This window comes from Mycteria americana, chromosome 9, assembly GCF_035582795.1.
Source record: "Mycteria americana isolate JAX WOST 10 ecotype Jacksonville Zoo and Gardens chromosome 9, USCA_MyAme_1.0, whole genome shotgun sequence".
Classification (NCBI taxonomy): Eukaryota; Metazoa; Chordata; class Aves; order Ciconiiformes; family Ciconiidae; genus Mycteria; species Mycteria americana.
The window spans coordinates 902,334-928,869 of NC_134373.1; the positions used below are offsets into that span (position 1 = coordinate 902,334).

The 26,536-nt window shown below is 53.8% G+C and overlaps 1 protein-coding gene across 1 annotated transcript; it reads right to left on the reverse strand.

The window, feature by feature from the left end:
• On the reverse strand, positions 1-25,763 carry LOC142414326 (aryl hydrocarbon receptor-like). Its single transcript, XM_075511426.1, has 11 exons — positions 25,684-25,763; positions 25,397-25,584; positions 12,660-12,766; positions 7,773-7,862; positions 6,679-6,802; positions 6,269-6,396; positions 5,231-5,433; positions 4,996-5,105; positions 4,513-4,654; positions 2,202-3,831; positions 1-670 (listed from the first exon to the last, which is right to left on the reverse strand). The coding sequence occupies exons 1-11, from the start codon at positions 25,722-25,724 to the stop codon at positions 515-517; spliced, it is 2,919 nt and encodes a 972-aa protein (XP_075367541.1). The 5' UTR covers positions 25,725-25,763; the 3' UTR covers positions 1-514.
• Between the last annotated feature and the right edge of the window lie 773 nt (positions 25,764-26,536).

The window sequence follows — 26,536 nt, forward strand, 5'->3', positions numbered from 1 at the left end:
AGCTATAAAAGGCCCAAACATTTCAAAGTTGACTCTCAGTAAGATATGCAGGCAGGATGGGCAGACACTCGCCCCACCAGGGAAACAAAAGCAAGGACGTGGGTAGGATGAGAGACAGCAAGTGACAAATGTGCTCTGAGATCCTCCAACTGACCGAGAGCCACAGAACTCTTGGACACCACGAGATAAAGATGAGGCTCCATGCACCAGCTGACCCACCACACTGCAGCCCAGCTCGCTCCTGTGCCCTGGGGAAACCTGCCCTCCAGCCCTGCTGTGGGCTACTGCCCTCCCCAGGCCAGGGACACCTCCATGGGACTGGCACATGGAGCCTCAGCAGGGGCAGAACAGTGGGGAAGTTGATAAAAAAATAATTAAAAAAAAAAAAGGCAAGAAAACCCAGCCCAGCCAAAGCAACCAACATCAAGAGCATGGCAGGGGGAAGGTTTGTTATCTGCAACTTGAAGGCAGCTCAGGAAGGAAGTCCTGCTTTGTCCAGTCCAGTCTTTCTCTCCTAGAGACAGAAGTCGCTGCTGGAGGCGTGAGGGTGATCTGGCAGCGCTTCTGCCCCGGAGTGCAGCTGGCAGGGGGGAACTGGGCTCTCCCCCAGCACCGGGCAGCCTCTGGCGAGTCCCATGGGAGCACTGGGTAAAACACAGCTGCTTTCAGGCTAGGAGAAGAGAGAGAAAACACAGTGTTGAGGCATTCTGCAGCGTTTTACTAGTATTGATCAGGCTGGTGCCCAGAGGAGGCTGGCAGGAGGGGGAACAGGTCTGCTCCTGCCCTACCATCCCCGGTGGTACAGGGGCTTAGCAGCGACCCCATACACATCCCCACACCTTCCCCCAGGTCCTCTCTTGCAAATGGCAACCCGTCACTTCATTGACAAGAGGCTGAAAGTACATAGAGGGCAAGTGCATCCAAGGCACTAATTTTCACCTACTGAGCTGCTAATTGACCTTTGCAGAGCCTGACCAGGTATCACAGCCCTGCAGCTCACTCCTGAAACCTATCTGTAAGTCACAGGCACCTGGACTGCATCTGAAGCAAGCACCTGGGTCTTGCACACTTACTACACTCCTCCTGGCAAGCCAAAAACATGCCAGCCACATGAGGTAGCCACCGAGCTCTAGAGATGTCAGGGCTGTTCTTCACTGGTCCTACAAGCTCCCAAATCCCTAGGCAGGACCAGAGTCAAGCTCTTCAACAGAGCTAGAAGGTGCCTGGTGTATTGAGTTGGAGGAGACTGAGAATGGGAGGACCTGAGGTGCAAGGTATGACCTTCGGGAAGAAGCAGATGCTTTGACAGCATCTGACAGCCCCAGAGGTTAACACAGAGATCCCTGTGAGAGAGCAGGGCACCCTTCCAGTAGCAGATGATGTCTGTCAGTGAGGAACAAGCTACCCTGGGGACACTACTCACCAGGGCAGAGCTGGATAAGCGGGGAGGCAGGACAGACCCATCCCAGACATCTCACCCTGCCTGGTGTTGCTGCAGGCTGGAGAAGCATCACTGCAGACAGGCTCCTCCAGGACCTACACCAGCTCTCCATCCTATCAGCCCCAGCCCAGCAAGCTCACAGCCCTTACAGACATGCATGGCATCTGCATCAGGGAGAGGGGGAAGGGCCAGGCAGCTTTCATTCCCTATGCCCTCCCCAAGCAGCCCCGTTTTGGGCTGTAGGCTGCAATCCCCAGAGAGTCATCTGTGAGGACAGCCCTGAAGGGCACTGTGATGCTTGGATCCAATGCTGCAGACCTCGCCTTGTGATGCTGGAGAGCTAGCAGCAGCCGGATGGGCTCTCAGCAGGGGTTGTGCACAGGCCAGGGGACATTTCCACAAGGGAAAGACACTATGATAGAGCAGCTCTTCATCTCACATGTGCTTTGTACCACCCTTCAAAGCTTACCAATGCATGGCTGGAATTACTCCCTGTACAGAAATGGCAATTAAAAACACCATATGAAAATCAGACCCAGAGACAGCCACCTCCTAAAGGGAAGGACCCACACTCTGCTCTTTTGCTCTTCAACTCTTGGTGCAAAGAAAAGTCCCTAAAGTCTTCCTTTCTGGCCATGCACCACCTAGAGCAAGGTGATTCCTGTCTACTGACCAGGCAGTGCATGCCTCCCTGTGCTGAGACCCCCAGGAAATTCCAGCACAGAAAAAACTGAGCACAAGAGTGGAGAGAAGCCCTTACCCTGAGCCTGCTCTCCTGGCTCAGCGCAGAGGTGTATGTCCCATAAGAGCTCACAGCAGTCTCCAACCGGCTGCCGATTCTCCTGAAGCACTGTGCAGATGAGCTTGGAAAAGGGTGCTGGGACATGGAGGGAACAGGGCTCAGCTGCTTCTCGGGAATAAGCTGGTATGAGGAGGGGAGGAAAAACCCAGAGTATGGAGCCATCTTTTCCTGGGACCCGCCGCTGCCTGCAGTTTCCATGCTGTTCAGGTTAAAGTGTACCGCCGGCACGCCAGGCCCTGGACTCAAGCATCCCTGGTGCTGGGAGATCAAGTCTTGGCTGATGCCATAAAAACCAGGCTGAGCTGGGGACCCCATGAGTGGGCAGACATAGTCCTGCCAGGGGCTGGGGCTGCTGTTGGGAAGGAGGTGTGGAACGGAGTCGGGGCTGTGGCCGCACAACCCATCCGCCAGCAAGTGACGGTGTTTCGGCTGGCTGGGTGGTCCCACACAGCCCTGGCACTGGCCGGGCAGGGAGAAGGACTGGTGAGCATCTTCTTGGGTGGGATGCATGGCCAGGAAGTCACCCTCCAGCTGCCGAGCCCTGGGTGGCTCCTGCGGGCAGGGGGCTTCCAGGGGTGAGGCAGGCACCTTGTCCCATGGGGTGCGCCGTGCTGGCTGGAGGAAGTGGAGCAGACCCTCCTCCCCAGCTGGCCTCCACTGTGAGCCATCAGACGGCTCTTCCTCCTCCTCCTCCTCCACCGGCTCCAGCAGCAGCGGGGGCGGCTGCCCTGGCATGGTCTGGAGGGGCTGTTCCCACAGCAGAGCAGGGGGCCGGCCCGGGGCAATACTGGGCTGCACCACGTGCTGGGGCAGGCACTGCAAGTCCTCGTCCTCCACGCGGGCTTGGTAGGTAGTGGTGCCTCCACGCGGCCTTGGGGACATGCCTGGCAGGGGACAGACCTGTTGTCCTCCCTCGTGCTTGTTCACCAGAGTGGCATGGATGTAGGAGAGAATCTTGTTGCTGGCGAGGCAGTCATTCAGGGACGGGGTATGGTCAGGGTCCATATCGACCATCACCATTTTCTCATCCAGCAGCAGGAGCTCCAGGTCTTCGGCATTCAACCCCAGGCCCTCCAGCGCATTGAACAGCTCATTGTTGGAACAGCTCTCATCACTCTTAATTGAGAGCGAGTCCAGTGTGGCCAAAAGAGGGTCCTCCTGCTGCAAATCCACCTTCGTCTGCTCCTCTTTGTCTGCTTGTTGGCTGTCCCCGCTTGAAGAACCTGGAGCAGCACCCATACTCCAAGCATCTTCTCCTGCATCCAGCAAGGACACGTCCTCGAGGTGGTCCACGAAACTGCTACTGAAGGAGTGGTTAGGCGCAGGAGCTGGATGGGAGACGTACACCGCCTTGTCCTGTCGCATCACGGCACCCAACAGAGAACTGGGGTCAATGCCATCCTTCTGGGAACGCCCTCCGTGGCTGTGGGAGGTCTTCTTGGACTTGCTGGTTTTCCCTTTCCTCTGCAAAGGGTCAGGGAAGCCCGAGAGAGGGTAAGCACTTTGGTATAAGAGCGCCTCTCCTGTAGCAAAGGTAAAGGGAAGATGCATTGACCGTTTCCGAAGGTGCTCTCCTCCTTCTTCATCTCTGCAGGGCAGGAAGAGGAGACTGGGGCTTGTATATGCACAAACACATGCCGCGAACTGCTTCTGCAATGGATAATTGTGATTCCTGCAAGCCAAAGCCCCTTTGCTACAACCAGCGTCCATGTACCGAGCAGAACCACACACATATACGTTTACGTAAAAATACACACACATGTATTTTGATATATACACACACATAAAAACCACACATCTGTAGCACAACCAAGAGGATACTTAAAATGCAAAGGGTAACAGAGCTCTGCCAGACAGAAGTCACAGCTTTGCCCTGTTCATCTATGCTGCAGCCACCCCTTACAACAGGGATGTCGGGCTGCTACCACAGGGCAGACACATTTGAGGTTCTTTCTATACCTGCACCCACCTGTCCTTACATCTGCTGGAAAGCAGCCACCAGTCTCCCCAGGCTAAGTCTGGACCTGTATCCAGGCACCAGAGCTGCAGGGCACTGCTCAGCACTCTCCCCTACTTGGGGGGTGGCCTTGGAGAGGGGGATGTGGCTGAACAGCATCAAAGCACAGTATTTTATGGCTGCTCCTTTAAAAGGCACAAGAAGCAATGACGAATCAACATTCTGCCCTGCTTGGGGCATCCCAGAGCCCACACCAATGGAAAAAGCCAGCCTGTCCCCATCCCAGCCTGGGCTGACCCAGATGGCACTTACACGAGGGGTCTCTGCGTGACAATGATGTACTCGGGCTTGCCATTCTTGTAGACGAGCCGCGCATTGGCCTGCACCCACTTCCAGCGGTTCTCCTTCGTCAGCAGGCGGAAGACCGTCAGGCCGCTCTCACCCGTCTTCATCACTGCCAGGAGGAAGCATGTGTGCCGAGGGCTGTCAGCACGTCACCGGAGGCAGGGCTGCCTCCAGCAACACTGCTGTTTCCAGCTGGGATAAGCAGGTGGGGTCACAGCAGTAGCACAGCTGGCACATGCAGGGGACACCATCCCAGCTAAATACCCTTCACTACACACCACCTCAAGCTCCCTGCAGTGACAAGAAGAGTATCACAGCAAGGCATAAAGCAAAGCATCCTATGGGGAAAGAGCTGCTGGGCTTGACACGGCAGCCAACGGAGCTGCCCATAAGCCAGCCCACTCATCAGCCTCAGAGGTGGGCATGAGGGACCAGGGAAGGGACTCTTACTCCTGACGTGGTTCTCGGCACAGTACAGCATGTCGGCAGCATGGACGAACTGGTAGCCGGTGCCGCACATCCGCAGCTCCGCCTCAGTGTAGCCCAAAACGATCTTCCCCCTGTGAGACACCGAGAACACACCCAGCTCAGAGGCAAAGCTGCGGTGGGACATCACCCAGGCAGACTATGGACCGGCACAATGGAAGCCCGCAGCATCGCCCTTCCAATCAGCTCTGCTGCTTACTTGGCATCGCATGCCAAGGGGGTGAAGTCCAGCTTGTGCTTCGTCCTGAAGATCATGTTCTTGGTTCGGATCTGCAGGATGGATGGGGGCTGCAAGGGAGTGGAGATAGCGAAGAGAGCAAGCTGGGGTGGTAGTGCAGACCCATCTTCAGACCTTTTGTTCTGTCCGTGAAGGAATTTCAGCCTGCCTTGAAGGTTTAAAGCCTGGGAAGAGAAGAAAAACTCAGTGTCACACAGAAAACTGGGTGGAGAGAGAAGAGAGGGTGGAGAGCTGCACAGAAAGCAAGCCATCTTGCTGCAGAGTTGATGCAAATAATCCCTTGCAACTTGTCCCTTGCGATTCCAGTGCTCCCTACTAAAATAAGATGGAGGATCAAAGTGATGCTATACTGAGCTCCCTGCAGCAGCAGCCTGCTGCCTTCTCCCCCTGCAGCCAGCCCAGGGCTTGGATGCACAGCAGCTGCAGGACTGAGCACATGCTGCAGTTGCATCAGGGCATTGCGCAATGCATGGGCTGCTTTGCATTTTAACTGAGCTGTATCACAGCCCCATCAGGGATCGTAGCGTTGCTTCTAAACAACAGACAACCAGGACTTTTTCTTTGTATTGAGTTTCCAAACTGAAGCGGGATGAGAGAGAGAGAGAAACAGCACTATTACACATGTGGTTATGAAGGTAAGAGTTAACCCCGTTAACTTGCAGCAGAGAGGACGAGGGATGAACACCACCTACTTGGTCTTAAGAGACGCCTTTAACACAAAAACCTGGCAAAATGTGTGGAGGAAAAGCACTTTTGTTCAAGAGTCAGCATCTCTGAGAAGAGAGGAACAAAACCCACATGGAAAGGTTGTAGGTACAGACCAAACCTATGAAAAACAGCAGAAATATCTCCTTGTTGAGACAGGCAGGTGCTGCACATGGAAGAAAGGAGCACTGGGTCTTTCAAGGCCAACTTTTATGCTCCAGCAGTGGCATGGACCCCTCAGGGTGACCCTTCACCCCTCCTGCTGTAGAGGTCGCAGCATGGGTCTGTACTCACCAGGAAGCCGGAGGAATTATCCAGGAGGCAGCGAAAGCGGCACACAAAGCTCCTTTCCAGAAAGGAGTTTTCTGGGGGCAGCTGATCTGGCTTGTAGGCAACAGCAGAAGAGCTGAGACTCTTCCCCCCTGTAAGAGAGAGGGACTGGGAAAGGAGCACGCAAGTATGCCCAGCAAGGGTTGGAAGTCCTGAGAAAGGGCTGAAGGTCCCCAGCACTGGGGGCTGCGGCAGTTTGCAGAGCACAGCAACAGAAACTCAGGGAAAGCCACAATGTTTGGACGAAGCCATGGCTTGAGCCACAAGGACACGAGCCCCATGCAAGCGATGGCAGGGAGCTGGGCTCCCCAGCGTACACGGGGGGCTACACATCTTGTGCCAGCCAGGATGCCTGGCTCCCAGCCTGCATTTACCTTCTGTAGAAGGCTCACCCTCGGGAGTGTGGGGTGGGTTGAGTGCCCAGTGGAGGTTGCGCCTGAATTCCTGCTGGTCCTCAGTGTGGATCAGCTCAAAGACGCTCTGGTGCATGACATCTGTCTAGAGGAAAAAAGCAACGCATGAGCTCTGTGGGCTGCCCCCAGGCACCAGTTTTCACGTCCCACCTGGAAACAGCCTGTCACAGCCCCAACTGGCAATATCTCGCCCAATTTCCCTGGTGCTCAACTAAGTCCCTGGCTGAATGAGGTTTGACACCTTCCACCAGAGCTGACGCTGGTAGGAACAGACAGCACATCTGGCTCTAAGGACCCCTTGCCCATGTTGGGCCAGACCTCCCCGCTGCCCCATCCTAAAGAGCCACTGCCATCAGCAATACAGCTCCCTTCTTAATAGCTCGTCCCTGTAACATGGTGTCCTTCGAAATCCTAGTGCTGACTTATAGGATGAGATGAAAACATGGGAACAAACCAGCAGCAAAGCCACCCCAGCCCTACACTGTTACCAAGAGAACAAGGCACCTGCTCTGGGAATTGCTCCCTCTGCCCAGGTGGACAGTCCTCATCTACCCCAGATGTTGGGGAAAGCCAGCTGTGTGGGAACAACACCAAACCACAGTAACTAAAGGATTGTAGGCAAGTCCCACTTTCCCATAAATCTGAGCTAGTGCCTTCCAGGTTACCTGGGTGCTCTGATAACCACAAAGCATTGGAGCCTTATGGGATTTGCCACGGGTCACCCAGAGGAGTGGGTGCCCAAAGGCACACTGGGCAGAGAACCCCAGGCATCTCACCACGGCATTACACAACAGGGCCATGAACCTATAGCCTGTCAACATGGCTGGTGGAAAGCATCTGTGGGCTAGCAAAGTTGCTTTGATACCTCCCCAAGACCATGTCTGGCAACATGGGGTCCAAATTCACAAGACAAAGGAAAAGCCCCACGCAGTCCCCCAAGACCCTGTGATCCCTGCAGAGCTTCCTCCTCACAGGGAACTTGTGGCTATTCTCCACCACCAAGGAAAAATCCACTCTGCAAACCCACCACAGCAAGTCAGAGGTGTCCCACTAACCTGATGAAATCCCAGGTAGTCCTGAATCGTATGTGAGGAGTAAAATATCAGTCCTTCCGACGTCACCACCAGCACGAAGCCGTTGAGCGCCTAGGGGAGACAGGAGATTGACAGGTACACACCACATTCACATCACCATTTTCTAGCTGGATGGCGAGTTTCATTCTCATCAGACAGTGATCACTCAAGTCCTGGCTGGTCCCAGCTAGCAGGCAGCTGAGCCACTGCCCCACCAAGAGACAGGTGTAGGGCAGGAGACAAATCATGGGAAAACCTGGAAGGAAAGGAAGCTCTTCCCAATGGCATCTCACTGTCGTAACACTGGGTACTGCCCTGGCTCTCACCAAATCCACCGATGCACTGTTCGAGCAGCTTCTTGCTTTCATACCCTTCTTGCAGGAAGGGAACAGTACCAGAGACCTCCGTTCTTGCAATTGCCTCTATGCACGTACCTTGCCACCGTGCCAGAGCACACACAGCCAAAACACAGGTTTTCGCAGACCTGATGAGTCTGCTCTACCTAGCAGAGGTCAAGGCCCGCAGCTCATTCTCAGATTATCCTCCACTCTGCCTCGCTTGGGCAAACTCCACTGAAGGCTGGGCAGAGAAAAATGGGGATCAACACTGGCAGAGCTGCGCTCACCAAGAAAACAGACGGTACCTTCTGCTGGGTTTCTCTGAGGTCACGTAGCTCTTCCATACAGCTGCCCGAGCGTACCCTAATCAAAACTGATGGAAAACTTTGCTTCCATCCCGGGAGCATTCGTTCATACTCAGGTTTGGACATTTATACTCATCCTATGCGAAGAGCAAATAAAAATCTCAGAACGGCTTGCAGAAAGAACCGGACACCATCAGGAACTGGTCCATTCTGGTATTCTAGCAGAAACAAGCCTTTCTGACAACCTTGAATCAAAACAGCCTTTCATGTCAGCTGCATTTAATGTTGACCTGCATCTACCTGGGTGGCTCTGCTCATGTAGTTCCCATCCTCCCCACAGCCTGGAAGGGTCTTGGCAGCCACGCGTGAGGCTGGAAAAGCCGGGGGATGTTCAGTGGAGAGCAAACCCACCGCAGATCACTGCATGCTGCCAGCGTTGACTGGGCATTCCCTGCTGCTGCTTGGCCCATGTGGATGGGGATGCTCCTGCTGGTTCGGGAGAAACCTGCTCAGCTCCTGGCCTCGCTTGCATCCCTCCTGTCCTCGCCAGGTGCCAGAGGAGAGGCCTGGAGAAGGACCATGGTGTGCCTGCCTGGACTGTCCATGGGCAAGGAACAAGGCCTAGAAAGGTCCTTGAAGACAACAAGAAAGGTCTTGTTGTCTTCACTGCCCGCTCCCTCCTCCCACATCACTCACCCTGTGGTCAAGGTGGCCAACCCAATGCTGCAAAGAGCCTTAACTAGAGAAAACAGAAAAGGTGAAAGCTAAAGCGTAAGAGTTTGATTTTTGAAACTGTAGCGAAAACATCTGATTTCTGAAAAGCCATTTTCTTCCAAAGCAGGAGGGAGGACAGGCTGAGTCTGGTCCCTGGACTTGGGGGAAAACCACAGAATTGTTGGTTGACCTCAGAGTACCTTTTCCTTTCAGCAAATAAATGATTCACCCCAAACTCACACCCGGCAACCACCTGCTGCAAGGCACTCGTCCAACCTGCACAGCACCATACTTCCAAAGCACCACATGGCAGCGAAAGGACCAAGCATCGGTGTTCATGGGGGAAAGGGTTGTCTGCAGCCACCCGCACCTGGGATGCACACATTAGCCACAAGATGCTCTCAGCCACGCTCCTCTTCCTCTGGAGCTCTCTCTCTGCGTGGTGTACAGATTTAAACAACGCAAACACCCCGTCCTGGAGCATGTGCTTGTTCGTGCATGCCCTCCACCCAAACAGGCTGAACACCATGCTCTGTTTTCACAAAATAAATACTCAAGCTCCTTTCCCCGTGCAGGCTCGAAGCACCAAGCCATCCCCACAGAAAGGAGCAAATGCAGCCATCAATCCAAAGTTTCCGATGCATTTTTAATGCTACACAACTTACATATTTTACAGTTCACTGGCCCTTCCATCCTCTCCTCGAGCTCCAGGACTGCAAAGTCAACACCCAAGGGAGCACTGCGTTCCCAGGCAGGAATGGGCTGAGCTGACAGGAGCCTCCATCTTCCTCAAGAGGAGCTCATCAGCTTAACAAATTTGGGAAGTAATTTGGGTGTTTTCTTCAAGCCAGCAGCCCCAGGGCCGGCAGGACAGAACACAGGAGAAGGGACCAGGGTGCTGGCTGGCAGTGTCCTCTGCACCTGGAGATCTGTGAAGATGAGAAGGTGCAGAGGAGCTTCCCGACCAGTTTGGGAGTGCAGCTGCTGTCCCAGGACTCCTGGCTTTTCATCCCTGCTCTCTGGCACCAGGCAGGACCTGATATGCAGGAGAGCATTGCTAACACAGGCACCGTCAGGATCCAGGGGAGCACCCCAAAGTGCTCCTAAGCACTGCAGGCACTGCACCAGCCTTTGCCAACCATGGGGGGCAAGCCCCAGTGGCGCAGAGCCCAGTGCTTTGAAGACCATGTCATCCCTTTGCCAGGACTGGAGGCAGGCCCACAGGAGTCTCCCCTTGACCCTGAGTGGCAGGCATTGCTCTGCGACTCAGTTTCCCCAGCTCTGAAATGATCCTGACAGACTTCCAGTAAACACCTTGAAAAGCCCATGGTGCTGCCTAAGAGCAAAGGCCATGAAAACCTAAGAAAATCACCAGTTTAGCTCCCCAGAAGCCAAACAGCTTTCACAGCTGTGACAGCACCACCTGGCCACCCCTCCCTAAGGGCAACAGGTCCCCGTGGGGACACTCCTGCCAGCTCCAAGCAGGAGTCCTCCTGCAGCGTGGACCCCAGAAGCCCTATGGCTGTCCAGAGCCAAAACCATCCTGTACCACTAACGTGGCTGCAGGCAGGGAAGCCACAGTAGCCAACCCTGGCCTGCTTCCTCCATTCGTAATGTATAGACATCAGGATTAATTAGGGTCTAGTGTGTAGTCTCAGCCAAGTCCAGCTATTGCTGCTGCCAACTCCTGTTTCATTGTCCAGGTTTGCGTTTCTCCCCCCTCTCCTTCCCTTTATTCTGGGCACAAACACTCTCTCTATTTACTGGGGTTGATCTCAGTGTGTGGGAATCTGCTGGAGAGGTTAATTAGTGTTGACAAATGCACTTTAATCCTTTGAGCAGCTTCGGAGGCATCACTTTGGCACAGCAGCAGCAAGCAGCATCTTGCAGCACTCTGTCCTTCCCTAACTGCACTGACCAGCAGGCTGATTTAATACCCTGCAGCCAGCGACATGTACCTGCATCGCTGTGCACCTGGGCAGAGGTGGTCTACCCAGTTCTCAGCCTTGCTAAGGCCTTGGCCCCTTTAGAGGGATTTTCATGCTTAACCCCAGTTTAAGATACCTTCTTCTGCTGATCTTGCTGCTGGAGAGACTTGGTGGAAAAGGACAGGCCAAAAAAGTAAGGCTGAAAAATTAGACGAGGGGAAGGGAAGAATCGGGGTGGACTGAGACGAGACAAAGGAATTTTGGATGTCAAAGGTGACAGACCAGGTGCAAGTAGTTTTTTTTTAAACACACAGGAGCGTTTCCTTGTGGCAGGGAGACGGGTTTTGAGCCCCTGCTGTGTCCAGCATCACACAGACAGGCCCCTGGAAAAGCCAAACATAAACCCAGGCTTTTAAGACCCAGGTTGGTACCTCTACAAGGATAGCATCAAGTTGATAAGCAGGACATCAATCCCCAGCAAGTCCTGCTGAGCACAATTTTGTTATACCCACAGCAGAAAACCCTCAGTTTTTTGGTTATTAACCACCTTGGCTTTAGCCTTTCTCTCACTAGACACTGAGATCCTGGCTCCCCTGCTCTCAAGCAGGACAGTAATTATACTTACTGTTAAGAGCTGAGCGAGCTTTTGGAAAGGAGCTGGGGCTGACCAGCACGCTCGCACTGCTCCGGACAAAGCCTGGCAGGGGAGAGTGCTGCAGCCCGTGCTCGGGTGCCAGGCGTGGAAGGAAGGGGAGACCCGTGTCCTTGCGGGACCTCATGCTGCCGGAGCCTGGCCTCTTCCTATTCACCATGCACGGTTCGGAGACAGGAGACAGACACGGTTTTTATTCATCTCCTGGCGTCTCTGAATAAACCATGGAATCACCAGGCTCAGCCCAGCCATGCTGCAGCATCACCAGCGCTGCCTCCAGCATCACCAAAGGAGCCAACTACATGCCTCCCGCAGAGCTCCCAGGATACATCCACGTACCCTGTGTATACGGGCTGACCATATGGCCCATCAGCACCTACCTATGTACTCGGTGTCATGCATCACTGCCTGAAAACCAGGGAAGACTTCCATGACATTTCATTCCCTGTTTTCACCAGTGTTTGGACAACATCCCTGAGTCGGGACCAGTGTGCCCATGTTGAAAACCACACTCAAAACGTCTTGCTCTGCTTGGCTCCCATGTCACACCTATAGCCCATTTACACACGAGGACAGAGAAGCAGAAGAGCTGAATCTCTGTGGTCAGAAGTTTAGCACTGCTTCCACCGAGATGGAGGGGATTCTGACACCCAGACAATTTACAGGTGGCAATTTTCTCCAGGAAGGATGGGAAAAAGAGAGGAGAAGCAACACAGTTTCCACCCCAGGGACCTGAAGGGGTCATAAACCTCTGCTCAGTCAGAAGCACTATGAGATACACCACGGGAAATCACTGCTTCACCAAAACATCCTGCAATCAATAACAGAACATTCTGCTTTTTGGGCAAAATTCAAAGAAGCTGGAAAGGGCACAAGAGGAAAATCCCTTGAAGGCGTCTGCCAGGGAGAGGTGGCCAGCGAGGAGCACTAACCTGTAGGAGCAGCTCACCCTCTGGTACCACTGCTGAGCCCGGAGCTGGTCCGTTGCTGCGGTCTCCATTTGTCTCCACTTCTTTGGCACCGTGATTCCTTAGAGCAACTGCACAAAGCAAAGGGAAGGGACTTCAGTGCTGCAGTAACACACATAAGTCACCACCACAAACGTCCAAAATGTGGACCTGGCTGCAAAGCTTGGGCAATGCACTGCCAGGGGAAGCTGTGATGTACTTCCAGCCCTTTGCTTCACCCCTCAAAAGAGTTGATTTTAACAGGACATTTTTCACCCACCCAATACCCTCAACAACTTTTAGTTTTTTCCTCCTTTTTTTTTTCTCCTAGACCTTTAACAACCACTATCCTCAACTTCCTTCCCTGCCTGCCCCACCCCTAGACCTTTAACAACCTACAAGCAAAGAGCAGTGAAAGGCAGGGATCAGACAGGCATCAGCAGAATAACTATGAGGTCCTGTGTTTATCAGCAATTACCTGCAACCAGTAGCACAAAAGGACACGTTTAGTGAGCTCACTAGCTGGAAATCTCTCTTATCATTTAGCAGTAGCAACCATGGAGGTCCCCACTCCCGATGTGGACACAGGGTCAATGCCTCACACCACTCCTTGCAAACAGCAAGAGCCAGCCGTCAGTGCCACACCATGCACACCCCGCTGGCTCTCGGGGCACAGCAGCAGCTCAGCTCTTGCTGGGGGAGTCACTGCACCCAGCGTTTCTTTGCGACGCTGAACCAGAACGGATCAGCTCATGCATGCCCCGACTCTGCGAAGGACAGCCAACCAACAGCAGCGAAAGCCTGCCCTCCGCAAAAGGCATTGCAGCAAACCCCACTCTCTTCCAGGATGAGGAACATGCCATTTTGAAGGGTACAATCTGGATGGTCTGGTTGACGATGTCTCATTGCAGTTCAGCAACATAGCGGGTTTATTCAATCAAATTAAGGCAAGCCACAGCTCACAGTGGGAGAAAAACAACATGGAAAAACGCACACATGGATACAAATGTAGGCACCCAAGATAGCAGGCAACCTAATAGCGATTGATGCACAATAAATACGGATGAGGAAATCTGTCACTCAGTTTAACTAAAAGATGTGCCTGTAAATTTCGTACTGTGCTCCCCGAGAGAACAAATCCCAGGGATATTTTAGGGTAGATAATATTTAAGGAGTAAGATGACAACAAGTCTGTGTATGGCAGACCTGTCCAGGAGACAGCAGAGAATGTAGCAAAGCCGGGAAGCTTCTCGCAAGCACCGCAAGGACAGAAGCCAGCATTTGGCCACCAATAAACCAGCTGCTCCCACCGGTACTTGGGAGGAAAGGTGTGAGGCACCAGCACCAGCTACCACTGCAGCCTGCCTTTGCTCCTGCTCAGACAGAGCAAAAGCTCTTTTGAATTTGCTTTTCCCAGCTTTTGTGCTACACGTGCCAAGGAGCTGCCACGCTCAGATGTGACGGGAGCATCAAGTGGACCCTGGAAGTAATTTAACACCCCATAAAGCTGTCAACGGGAGCAAAGCCACGAGCCGAGACAGAGCAGCAAGTCAGAAGGCACAAGGCACCAGCCACCAGTGCGTAAACAAAACCAGGCAGTGTAACGCTCGGCTCGCTTTGTGCTTTGCCAAAGCGGCTGCTGAAACTCAGCTCCTCCCTCCATCCGCATGCAGCAGATCCTGAAGGACCTCAGCACCTGCGTGCAGAAGCTCGTGGGCAAGCAGCTTCCCAGCCACTGTGAAAGGTGGATGCTCCAGACCCATCTCTGAGCCTTCCAGGACCACAAGGTCTGCAGCTGAACCTAGCAGCACCCATGTTCACACAGCAGCCACGAGCAGAGGGGCTAGTTCAGTCTCCAAAGTGGAGTTCCCCCATCTGTCAGCATCTCTCTGCTGGGATAGGCAAGTACGTCGCAAAGGCATGCCATGCCCTGCAGACCTGCTCTCTTCCACTGCCAGGGCTCACCTTCTATCCCAAAGTGCTCTGCATCCTCCGTGGGCATTTGCCAAGCATTGGCTTAGAGGCAGGTGGGAGCAAGGAAGGATGCTGTGGTCTGCAGAGCCTCACTGGTACGCATGTGAGGCTTTGGGGACAAAATGCACTTCCACCAGACACAGGACCATCTCAAAGATTGACTCTGCTCCGTAACCAAATGCAAAGCATGTCCTGGTTCTAATATTGCTTTTAATCAAAAGGAAAAAAAAATTATATGGCAGCAAAACCCCTGCTTCCAGGAGGTCTGGGAAATTCCCCTCGGGCTCAGTCTGCACAGATTATTTCAGGAGCTATTTGAACACCGAGGAGCAGACAGCCTGGGATTAAGTTTGCGGCACGTGTTTGTACAACAGCGGGTCGGTCACAAGCGTGCTGGGGTGGACACGCACAGGCTGCCGCGTCCCAATTGCTCCTCCACCCTGGACGCTGTCCTGCTGCGAGCGCTGCTGCCCAGGGACCGCCCGGGGTCCCCTGCCTGGGTCAGAGCCTGATAAGCCTGCACAAAGTCCCGGGCACAGGCAGGCCATCGGGCAGAGCAGCGTGCAAGCACAGCGGCCACATCGCCCAGGTAGGGTCCCGTGGTGTGCATAGAGCAGGTTTCTGGCAGTGCCCTTCCAGCAATGCGCTTCTCTGATCCCTGGGAGCAAAATGTAGGAGCTATGAATTATTAAAAGTCTTCAGTCCTCCTCTCCTAGCTCCCAGATTGCTGTGCTGGAGGTGCAAGATAAAAATAAACCTGGATGATAGAAAAGCAGCTAAAGGGTGCTGCCCTCTACTCAGAGGTCTGGTTTAATGGCTTGATATTTCCCCGCAAAAGGAAAACTTGATCACGACTGCTGCCTAAAAATAGACTTTGCTGTCAGCATCTGGGCTGCTCCTAAGCTGTGGGGCCAGAGGAAACACAAGTTAAAATCAGAGGATGGCCCACTGTCCTCCATGCAGATGCCTGCCACCAAACCCAGCCTGCTCCTGCAAACAGGATCAAACCACCGGGGCCGAAGGGCCGCTCTCATATAAACCAGAATCCCCGTGGGGTTTTTCCCGTGACCTTCACCAAACAGTGCGTTTTCCATCCAAGCCACGCAAGTAATCCCAAAGATGACCCGCTCTTGGCTGCAGACATGTCGGGCTGGCCTCCCGCCTGGTGTCCCCTGGCTTTGTCTCTCCACAAATAGCCCCGTGCAGCCCCTCGGGTCAGCAATTCAGCAGAATTGTCGCAGCGCATCAGCCTGATGGAGCAGAGACGAGCGGGAGAGCCACCACGGCATCCTCCCCTCCCGCCCAGCTACCCCGGAGAAGGGAAAGGCAGGAACAGGGCGAGCTCAGCACCGGGGGAAAGGCGGCCTTCCCAACACAGCACTTGCCTTCGCTTTGGGCAGGGAGACAAGGTGCAGTCTTCACCCTCACTGTGTAACTGGGGACAGGCATTTGCTGGGGGTGGGGGGGAAGGAGAGAAGTGGCTTTTCCTGGGCTCCCTCACTCCGGCCACCAGCATCACCTTTGCCACTAGCAGCTGTGGAAGGAGGAAGGTGAGGAGAGAGAAGTTGGTCACCTGAAAGCAGCAAGGCTTGCATGTTTTTCCTGCTATTTCTTCAAAGAAAGAAAAAAAAAAAATCTTCTGCCAGGACCTGCAGACTATTTTGCCACAAAAAGGCTTCTAGCAGAGAGGACAAAAATCTCTCCCCACCTGGCCCCATCTCTGGGGAATGAGCTCCCTGCCCTCATCTGCCTCCCCACAGAAGGATGCTTTCTGCACTGTGGTGGTCCTCACGCACAGGTGCCCACGTTGCTCGCCCGGTCTCTGCTGCCCGGCCCTGTGCTGTCTGCCCCTGGGAACAGGAGGTCTGGGGGGCTAAAGGGGGTGGGTTTCCTCCCTCCATCTCCAGGACGGCGCTTCCCCCGCGCCCAGCCTGGGAAGCTGTTTCACATGATGCTGAAGGGACACCTCGCCGCCTACCAGGTTTGCCAGTGAACTCCTGAACCTGCCAAGGCTTTGCAGACCTGAGAAATCTCTGCACCAACAAGCGGGTATTAACATTTTTGAGAGGATATCTCCCAGCCCCCTTCCCTCCACACAGCAAAACCTCCAAGTGGGAACAGGGTTTCGCATCTGCCCCTGGCTGCAAAGGAGGAAAATAAGATGACTTGGTCCCAAATCTACTCCAGGCATTGATGGAGGAGAAGCAGCAGAAGGAAACCCAACCACTTCATGGCTGTTCAAGAGCAGCGAGGGGTCATGTCTCCCCACCACTGCTGGCAGCATTTAAACAAGGTGAGGAAACACCGAACCCAGCTGCAAGTGATGGCAGGGATATCTCTATGGCAATCATTAGTCTGAGCAGGTCCTGGGCAGGGAGAGAGAAGCAGCATTTTGGTAACGGTGCTCCCTGCAAGCATTCTGCTGTAGGGCTCAATGCCCCAGTGTGTATCAGTCACTCTCCGGGGGAAGGAGAGGTTGGTTGATTTATTTATTAATGAAATTGCCTTCTATCCACCTCTCTCTTTCTGTCATTTGTGCCAGTTCCCTGAAAAGCAGGTCTTCCACTCACATGGGGGTGAAAACCTTACCGTGAGATATCTCCAGATCTTTTTGCACCCACCTCTCCAGCTCCGAGACACTCACGGGCAGAGGGACCTGCAGCTCTGCTGCTCGGTACACACACCCTCACATTAAATAGCCCCTCAAAATTGTTTTCCTGCACTTTATTGCAAAGAAGCAGCAGAATATTGGAAACTTAGGGAAAAAAAACTCTTCAGGTTTCTTTTGAATAAACTGAGGTTGTTTCATTTTTAATCTAGAAGTTGCTTACACAGAAAAGTGTTTTCCACCCAGTAAGAATGATATTTTCCTTAAAAAAAAAAAAAAAGAAGAAAAAAAAAAAAGGGTGCCCCCTAACATAAGAATAGTTTTGCTGATGAGCTCACGTGGGTCCCAAGTAGGAGGCAGGCAATGCCTGCCACAACCCGCTGGCAGCGTGGGAGCAGGCGAGTTCCCTTTCCTACTGCAGCAGCCTCGGGTCGCCCGTATCAGACATCGCCTATCTCCTTCCTCCCTTGGCTTGGCAAGGTCCCTCTGCTAACAAGGGCTTGCAGATCCTCCAGGACCTGCCCCACCCACCCATGAGAGCAAGTGTATCCACCCAAAAAAAGCCAAGGAAGAGCTCAGCTCTCTCCCTCCAGCATGACACACAAATTCTGCACGGCTCCAGTGAAACCAGCACAAGAGCTTTCGTTTCCACTGGTGGGAACCCCACAGGTGACACAGCCACGGCTCAGCAGGAGCTTGCAATGCAGAGAACAGCATGATGCTAAGGGAGCAAAATTTGGCCCAAATGCCTTCTTGATTGCCATGCTCAAACCGGTGGAAAGCTAAATTGCTGTTGTGAAGGCAGGCAAAGCACTGCAACCTCCTCTCTGGCTTCTCCAATGGCACCTACGCTGTCAGCACGCCAAATCTGATCATTGCTCTGTCATTTAATCCACGTGTTTTACAGCAAGCTTACATGTCTCCAACTATTTTGAGAAGCAAAGAACAGGAACATGCACTTAGTAAAGTATATCCTGTTCTGGGATTTTTTTTTTCTTGTTGAGCATGAACTGAGCTCTTGCTAGCCAATGCAAAATTACTGCACTTCCACATACAAGGAAGATTTAGCGGATGTAGCCAGCAGCTCCTCCAATGTGGGGCGTTTGAAATGCGTTAGAAGGAAGGAGCATCATGGAAACGTTGAGAGAAGCAGGCAGAGATTTGCTGAAACCGGGCAGCAGAGCAGTCTCCTCCCCGGCTTGCCAAACCATCCGTTCGTTTCTCACCACTGAGCTGTACAGAGCCCATTTTCTAGCAACTGGCAAACACTTCTTGAGTTTCTCTGCTTATTCATAATGGATGCTACAGTTTTACTTACCATTTCATAATACCTGCCACAGCTCCCCGTTGACACAAATTTCATTAAATAGATGAATTATTTATCCCTTGCCTGAACAATATGGATACACCACCTTCCATGAGCACGCCTGGTGAATAATGGATGTCCTGTTAAAAGATCTAATTGCACTTTTAAAAGCAAGGAGGCTTTGACTACGCATAGCTTTCTGTTGCATCTCCGAAGGCACTTGGGTCTCAAAGGGAGAAGCATGTGCAGAGGTTTAAACAAGGACAAAGAGGACAAGGACCTGCCAGGCTTTCCCTCCTTCTTGCAGCATCAATAGCGGTTTGAACCCTCCTGCTCCCACCACTCATCCCCCAGGAGCTTTAGGTGTGTCATCCCAGCCTGAAACCTAACCTGGAGTTTCCTGCCAGCCCTGCTCCCGTGCTTGCGTTTGAAGGAGCCTTGAGACACCCCGGTTGCTTGTAGGCAGCAGAGCAGGCAGCCACCGAGAGCCCAGTGTAAACCCCAGGGACCTCCGACAGCTTCCTACCAGCTACTCTCATGAGAGCCAGGGAGAAATATTTGGCAAGGAAAGCACGCAGCAGGAAAATTGCCTACCTAAGGGAAGTCACAAGACTTTCCCAGCTTAAATTGCTCCTCCAAGGCCAGCTCATTACCTAGGCAATTAAGAGAGCAGGGCGATCACAGGACTAGGCTTTATTTTCTTTAACAGTCCCTTGGGCTTTATTGCTACAGCTATCTGCAGTACATGGCTGAACAGCTCAGAAGGTGGGAGAGCAGACGAAGAAAATGAGCAACGTTAGTCATCTCTAAACAAGCGCACATCAATAAATGCATGTCCCAATCTCACGTCCTCACCCCTAAGCAGAGGTTTCACGGTTATACAGTCTATAATAACTATATCATTTAAAGCACTTTTCCATCCTGACCTGACAGCCAGGGAGCAGCTTAGGTACTTTTTAGGCCATCACAACTCCAGCAATAACTGTCTGGATTTGTACCATAGTTTAAAAGGTTAGGATCAACCCTGAGGCTGCACATCGATCCTGTAGGCACCACCTGAGATCTTAAGAGGACTCCAGGAAAACCCCTGAACCCTCAACACCCGCAGGAACGTTATTTTTTTAAAACACGTGGGAGAGGCAAACTGCTTGGGTTTTGGATACACAACACTAACCTTCTGTATATAACATACTATGCATAGCTTAAAACCACATACAGCCCAAAATGAAGGCTACATCTACCCTCTATCCACGATGACAGACTGTGCAGCTCATAATCCATCTTGAGCCAAAAATTTCTAACGCCACAACACGTGCCAGGGTATTTTCCTCCTCTCCTCCCAGCCAGTGATGCACCTGAGCTGCCCAGAGGCCATGCCTTCGCTGCTGGCAAGCCCAGCTCTCCGAGTAGGATGCTGCACGCGGGCAGAGGTGCATCTGCATCCCCAAGGAGCCCCATTTCGAAGCAGAGTTAGCCCATTACTGGCTTACAGCAAGGCTCAGCAGTAGGGTTCAAGCACGCACCTCTTGGCACCATGGACCAAGCTCTTCTTACCCCTCTTCCCATGGTTTATAAACCCCCGACCCGATTCAGAGCCTCACATGAAATGAAGGCTGCAGGTCAATTGCTGGACGTCGGTGCCACAGCAACCACAGTGTCCTCAAGAGCATTTTGATTTAAGCCGAGCGACCAAACATCTGCGTTCCCAGTAGTGTGTTGCCCCATGCTGCCTCCTCCTGGCTTCAGTCTGAGGAACTGAAGCCGGGATAGGAGATTCGGGCTTCAGTTTGAGGAGAGGCTGTGCTGCGTCATAGCCCTCTGAAACAGCACAAGCCCATGAAAGCCCAGCTGCGATCAGTTCAGGTGACCACTGAGTCCTGGCAAAGCCCTGGTGTGCAGGCACCTGGGAACAGAGCCACGTGAGTACAGGTCCGTGACGGGACCCCCTGGGGACACCGAGCTGGCCCCCAAGGGCAAGCAAGTGCTCAGGGGGACCTAGCTCTCACACCCCAGAAGGGCTGGGCTCAGTGTAGGATGAGAAGCACAGCTTGGATGACCTTCCCAGCATGCTGCAGGAACAAACTGTGAAAGATACTTCTCCAAACTGAGCCCTTGCCCATTTTGAGGTCTGCTAATTTGACTTCCCACCAGGTGTCTGTGTTGCTTGGTCCACTTAAACATTATCCGACAGCCACACGACAAGGCGCCTTTGAGGCATCTTCCTTTTTTGCTAACAAATCACCACGCAGGGCAAGACCCAGGAACAAACCTTCCCCTAGAGCATCTTCCCTTCTCTCTCCCCCCTTCCAGAGGGCGAGGAAAGCAGAAGAACAGGGACCCCCCACATAAGCCAGCAGCATTTGCTGGGCCCTAGCATCAAGGGGAGGAATGGGGAGGGATTAGAGGGGAGCAGCCCGCCAGGCACCGGCCGGGCTAAGCTGCCGGCGCTCATCTGGTATGACGTGCCACGCAGACCCCGGCGTGGTGGCACCGACCACGGGGTACAAGAGAGGGAGAGGAGGATGGCAGAAGCAAGGCTGCTCGGCAGCTTGGCTTTGCTGCACCGCTCCGAGGATGGTCCTCAGCGTCAGAGGGAGAGAGGAGGCGGCTCCTGGGCTTGGGGGAAATGCAGACCACCGTGCCTGGCTCCTCGGCCCTGCAGCATGCTCCCACCTCTACCAAGCCACATGCGCTGAAAGAGCTCCCTGCAGAACAGGGAGGAAGGTTAAGATAGCGAACGAGAATTAAACACATTTGTCTCACCAAGGGGGAATAAAGAAGTAAGACATTTGGGGGGACTGTTGTAGAAGAAAAGAGACCTGGTTAGGAAAGGAGAAGGTAGAAGCCCTTAAGTCAACTTGCACTGACGTTTGGATAGACCCTCGATTTGGAAGCCAACTTCATCTCCTTTCAGTGCTCCTGGTCCAGGCTAATGGTGCAGGGTTTGGGTCAGTGCTGCTTTACCCAGCAGGATGGGATGTGGGATGGGCAGGGCTGCGCTCCTCATTGGAGTCCACCTCTCCTCATTGGAGTCCACCTCTCCTCATTGGAGTCCACCTCTCTGGCAGGACACCTTTCCCAACGTCTTAAGTTCTCCCATGGCCCTGCTCCCGCACCTAAGTTCACCTCTGTCATGGTAAGCAGTGTTCCCATGGACAGAAAGCATTTGTATATGCTTTGAGCTGCAAAGCCAGGCAACAGGGTGAAAGAAAGGCACCCGGGCATCTGGCAGAGGAGAGCACTGCTGCTCCATCACAAGAGAAGCCTCTTCCACCCCACCACAGATCAAACCTGGCACACGGGGGTGTGCTAGCTGGTGGCACAGCTGGCTCCCCTCATTGGCCTTGCACTGTGCCACAGGAAAATCTGCTGTCCTGGGGCAGGCACTCTGCAATCCCAAGGCACTTTGCTGCTTTATGTCCTGAGAGCCAGAGGGTCCTTCAGATGGTCAAAATCAGAGGGAACCTCCTGTCTGACATCAGGATGCCTGTCTGCCCAACTTGCAGCCCAATGCTCATCTAAACAACGTTATATCATTATTGCTGTACAAGGCAAAAAGCAGTGCCTCCTTCCAGGAGGAGACCATGGCCAAGAGCTATCATGGCTAAGAGTCCTCCTTCCCCAGAGATGCTGAACGCACGTGGCAAACTCCTGGCACTAAACTGCTTCCCGCTTTGTTAAACTGGAAAGATTTGCCAGACCGCCAAAAAAGGAACAGAATTAGCAGACAAACACACACACAGATGCTCTTGTCCTTTGGAAGACGACAATCTGGCATCAGGGGCTTCACAGCAGACACACCCAACCCGGTGTTTGGCATGTCACCCTGAGGAAATCTTTGTTTAGATAAATAACCCTGCTTAACAATGACAATGTCTGTCTCTAAATCACTCCGAAGATTAAAGAACAAAACACTGAACGGCCTTAAGTCCTCTGATTTCTATCACCTAACTGCAGGCCTAAAACCATGCTCCCAAACAAGCAGGAAGGGAGCCGGGACAGTGTCACTTTAGGCCAAATAAAATACAAAAATCCTCATACATGAAGGAAAAACACGTCTTGTTAAAAATCAAAGACCTGGCAACATCTCCCCAAACCAATGCTCAAAACTCCACTGTTCAGACAAAAGCACGCGCAGACGCTCCTTGCACGCCGTATCTCGGCCATCCCTGACAGCTAAGCACCAGGTTTGCTTCCACCGCACACCTCAGCCAATCCACCCCGACCTGTGGAGACTGGCCACTACAATGTAAACACGGATACACCTTTAACAAGAGTTGTGAAGCCTGCTCTGCATTTTGAAGAATTTATCATGTGGCCTGAAGATGATTGGGAGCCCAAAACAGAATGAGAGAAGCTCCCAAAGATTTTACCAGTGACCAAGATCTAGAACCCACCTGGGTTTTAATCACTTATGCCCGTACAAATTTCCCCATACACAAGCTACGCATAAATCAAGATGCTGAAACAAAATTAAAAAATAATTAATTTTCAAATAGCCAGGAGGAGGAGACATACAACGAATTATTTAAGATGGGGGCTGGAGAAACAGCAGCTGGCATAAACCTGCTGGGTGAACTGATGTCAGTGATCATTCTCACCACCTGAGACCTGCCCCAGGAGGACAAGCTGCCAAGATGTTTCTCCTCACAAGGCATGGCACCACGCTCTAGTTTCTGCCCTTGCTTTTCCTTGGTCTTCTTTCAGGGAGCGCTCAAGCAGGGACACGAGCGAGGGAGAGGCCAGCTCCTCCTTCCTCCCCGGTCCATACAGGGCTTTGCACTGCCTGTTTTGAGCTGCCTTCTGACAGCTCTGGGATGGGCTGGCTGCTCTCAACAAACAAAAAAAGACCCCCAACCCCTTGCGTTTTCTGATCCGATCTCACACAGGACTTGTCAGCATTCAGCAGCTAAAACAGCCTCCCTGGGATCCCGTTGCACATATCCAGGGATGCTGAGCGGGAGTGGGAGCACACGAGCTCACCCAGCTCAGCAGAGAGCAGGCAGACTCTGGCTGCCCCTCCGAACCCTGTTCCCTGACAGAGCAAGGGAAAACAACCCTAAACATGCAGATGACCAAAAAGAAGTGGGGGGGGGGAGAAAAAGGCGAGGAAGGAATAAGCAGAGTATTTTGAACAGCAGCCTTCCAAAGTTGAACTTTATCTGAGCTGCAGCACAGCTTGTCTGAGAACAACATCACTCCAGCATTCACACTGAAAGGGACTAAAATCACTTAAAATAATTTGATTTTGTAGATGGGCTTGAAGAGCTCCTTTTAAAGATTTTTTTTTTTTTTTAAAGCTGCAGAAAAGACTCAAGGAGGTCTGCAATCACTCTTGGCATCTAAAAGGATGAGGCTTTCCTCTTTCCCTCCCGCACCTGAATTAGTGACCTGCCTTAAGCCAGCCAGAGGCGGGTACCATCCCATCGCTTCAGACAAACTCATGTGCTCAGTGGTTGGGAAGTTGGCACCACGAAATCAAACCAGATGGAATGACAGGAGAAAAAGAAAAAAATGCGAGAGAATCTCAGAACGGGGTTTCCCAGTTTCTCACAACACAAAACCAAAGTACCCCACCGTGCCGAGGACGCAGGAACGTCAAGCCCCAGGACGCACAGCCCTAGCAGGACGCTCGCAGGGCAGGGGACCGTCCCCCAGAGTCACCCTGGAAAGGACGAGAAGCCCCAAAGCGACTCCTGGTCGCAACAAGACCAGCCATTGCAAACCCGCCGTTTTAAGGAATCGCTGCCACCCCTCCGTTTTATAAATTCTTTAAGCGGCGAACTTTAAATTATTAATGTTTCAGGGGAAGAGCCAGGCCCGCACCGCGCCACGGGCTCCCCCCCCGCGCAAGAAGCAGCCCGCTGCAGAAACACCCGCCCCACGCCGGTCCTCCGCTTCAGAGCCCCGTCGCGGACCGTGGGTTTCTGCCACGGCGGGTGTCGGGCAACAGGCTCAGCGCCGCAAAGGCTGAGGCGGCAGAGCTCTCACCGGGCAGAAACGCTGCGGAAAACACAGCCGCTGTCGTCGAACGAACTGACCCGACACTGCACGGCAAACAACTCCCCTCCGAGGCCATTCATTTTTCGTTTCACCCGCTTGCCAATCCTGCAAGCGGGGTTTAAAAGAGAATGCAAGGGGGGGGGGGACGACGACATTCAATACATTCAATGATTTGGAATTAAAAAGAGAAATTACGGTGTTTCTGAGGTCATATGCAGCATTCTCAAGCCACTGCTATTTCACCAGGAAAATCCCGGCTGCCTCAATACCCTCCTGTGGGCTCCCATTAATTACACCAATTACAGCCCAGTGGAACGCAGACCATGCCTCGAACGCGGTCTATTTTAAAAGGTTCCCAAACAAACTGTAACCACATCACGGGTAACTATTATTCATTACCCGCACTCTGAGTATTCCACCGGTCTATTAGAAGAGGGGAAAGGGAAAAAAAAAAAGAAGTGACTTGCATCGTGAAACTTTCCAGCCGGGCTGCACAATACGCCGCTACCCTCGCCGCTCTGCCCGCCAAAGCCTCAGCCCGGCATCACGCTGAAACCCTCCAGCCTAAACCTCGGGTTTCTACTTCAGCAGAACCCGAAACCCTCCAGCCTAAACCTCGGTTTTCTACTTCAGCAGAACCCACAACCAAAAGCAACTTCATCTGCCCAGCTCCCTCTAATTCTCCGCTTTTCCCGAGGCGCGATCCATCCTGAAGCCCTTGCTGCTTGAGATTGCAAAGCAAGAAACTCCGGTGTTAGAATCGTAGGGGGAAGAAAAAAAGCACTTCTGGGGGAAGAACAAGGGGGTGCTCCCGCCGGCGGTGCCCCTTACCGCTGAAGAAGCTCTTGGCGCGGAGGTAGCCGGCGCTGAGGCGCAGGACCGACAGCTTGTCCAGGCCGGCCGCTACCTCCTCGGGGAAGGGCAGCAGCCCCGCCAGCCGCTCCAGCTCCCGGTTCAGCCGCTCCCGGTGCCGCTTGGAGGGGTTGGAGGTGCCGCCTTCGGCCGGCGCCGGCCGCACCCTGCCGGGCAGAGCCGCGTTACCGGGCGCCGGTCGTGTCACGTCCCCGCTTCCCTCCCTCCCTCCCTCCCCAGAACCCTTCCCCTCGGCCCCCACTCACGCCCGGAGCACCGGCTTCCTCCGCTTGCGGCCCGCGTACATGGCCGGGCCGGGCCGGGGCAGCGCTCAGCTCATGCCCCGAGCGGGCGGCGGCCGCCCCGCAGGGAGAGGAGAGGGAGCGGCCTCGCCTCCGCCCCCGCCCCGGGAGAGGAGGGGCTGGGGGGGACGGAGGGGGGGGGGATTTGAGGTCTGAAGGGGGATGGGGAGGTGAGGGGGGGAAGCGGGGGTGATGACTGGTGGATGGGGGCGAGGGGGGGATGTGAGGGGGGAAGATGGGGGCGAGGGGGGATGTGGGGGTGAATGGGGGGATGGGGTTAAGGGGAGATGTGGGGGAGATGATGGGTGGATGGGGGTGAGGGGGGGATATGGGGATGTGATGGGTGGATGGGGGCGAGGGGGGGGGGGAAGATGGGTGGATGGAGGTGAGGGGGGGATGTGGGGGGGGGAAGATGGGGGCGAGGGGGGGATGTGAGGGGGGAAGATGGGGGCGAGGGGGGATGTGGGGGTGAATGGGGGGATGGGGTTAAGGGGAGATGTGGGGGAGATGATGGGTGGATGGGGGTGAGGGGGGGATATGGGGATGTGATGGGTGGATGGGGGTGAGGGGGGATGTGGGTGGTGATGGGTGGATGGAGGTGAAGGAGGGATGTGGGGGGCTGAAGGTGGATTGGGAGGTGAGGGGGGATGCGGGGGTGATGAGAGGTGGATGGGGGTGAGGGGGAGTGAGGTGACGAGGAGTGGAAATGGGGCAGTGAGCCCCACCACCCATGCGGGTTGTGAGCACTTGTGTCACCGCAGCCGTGTCGGCACGCCAGGATGACTGTCAGTGGGACTGCGCGCACGCCACTGCGAGG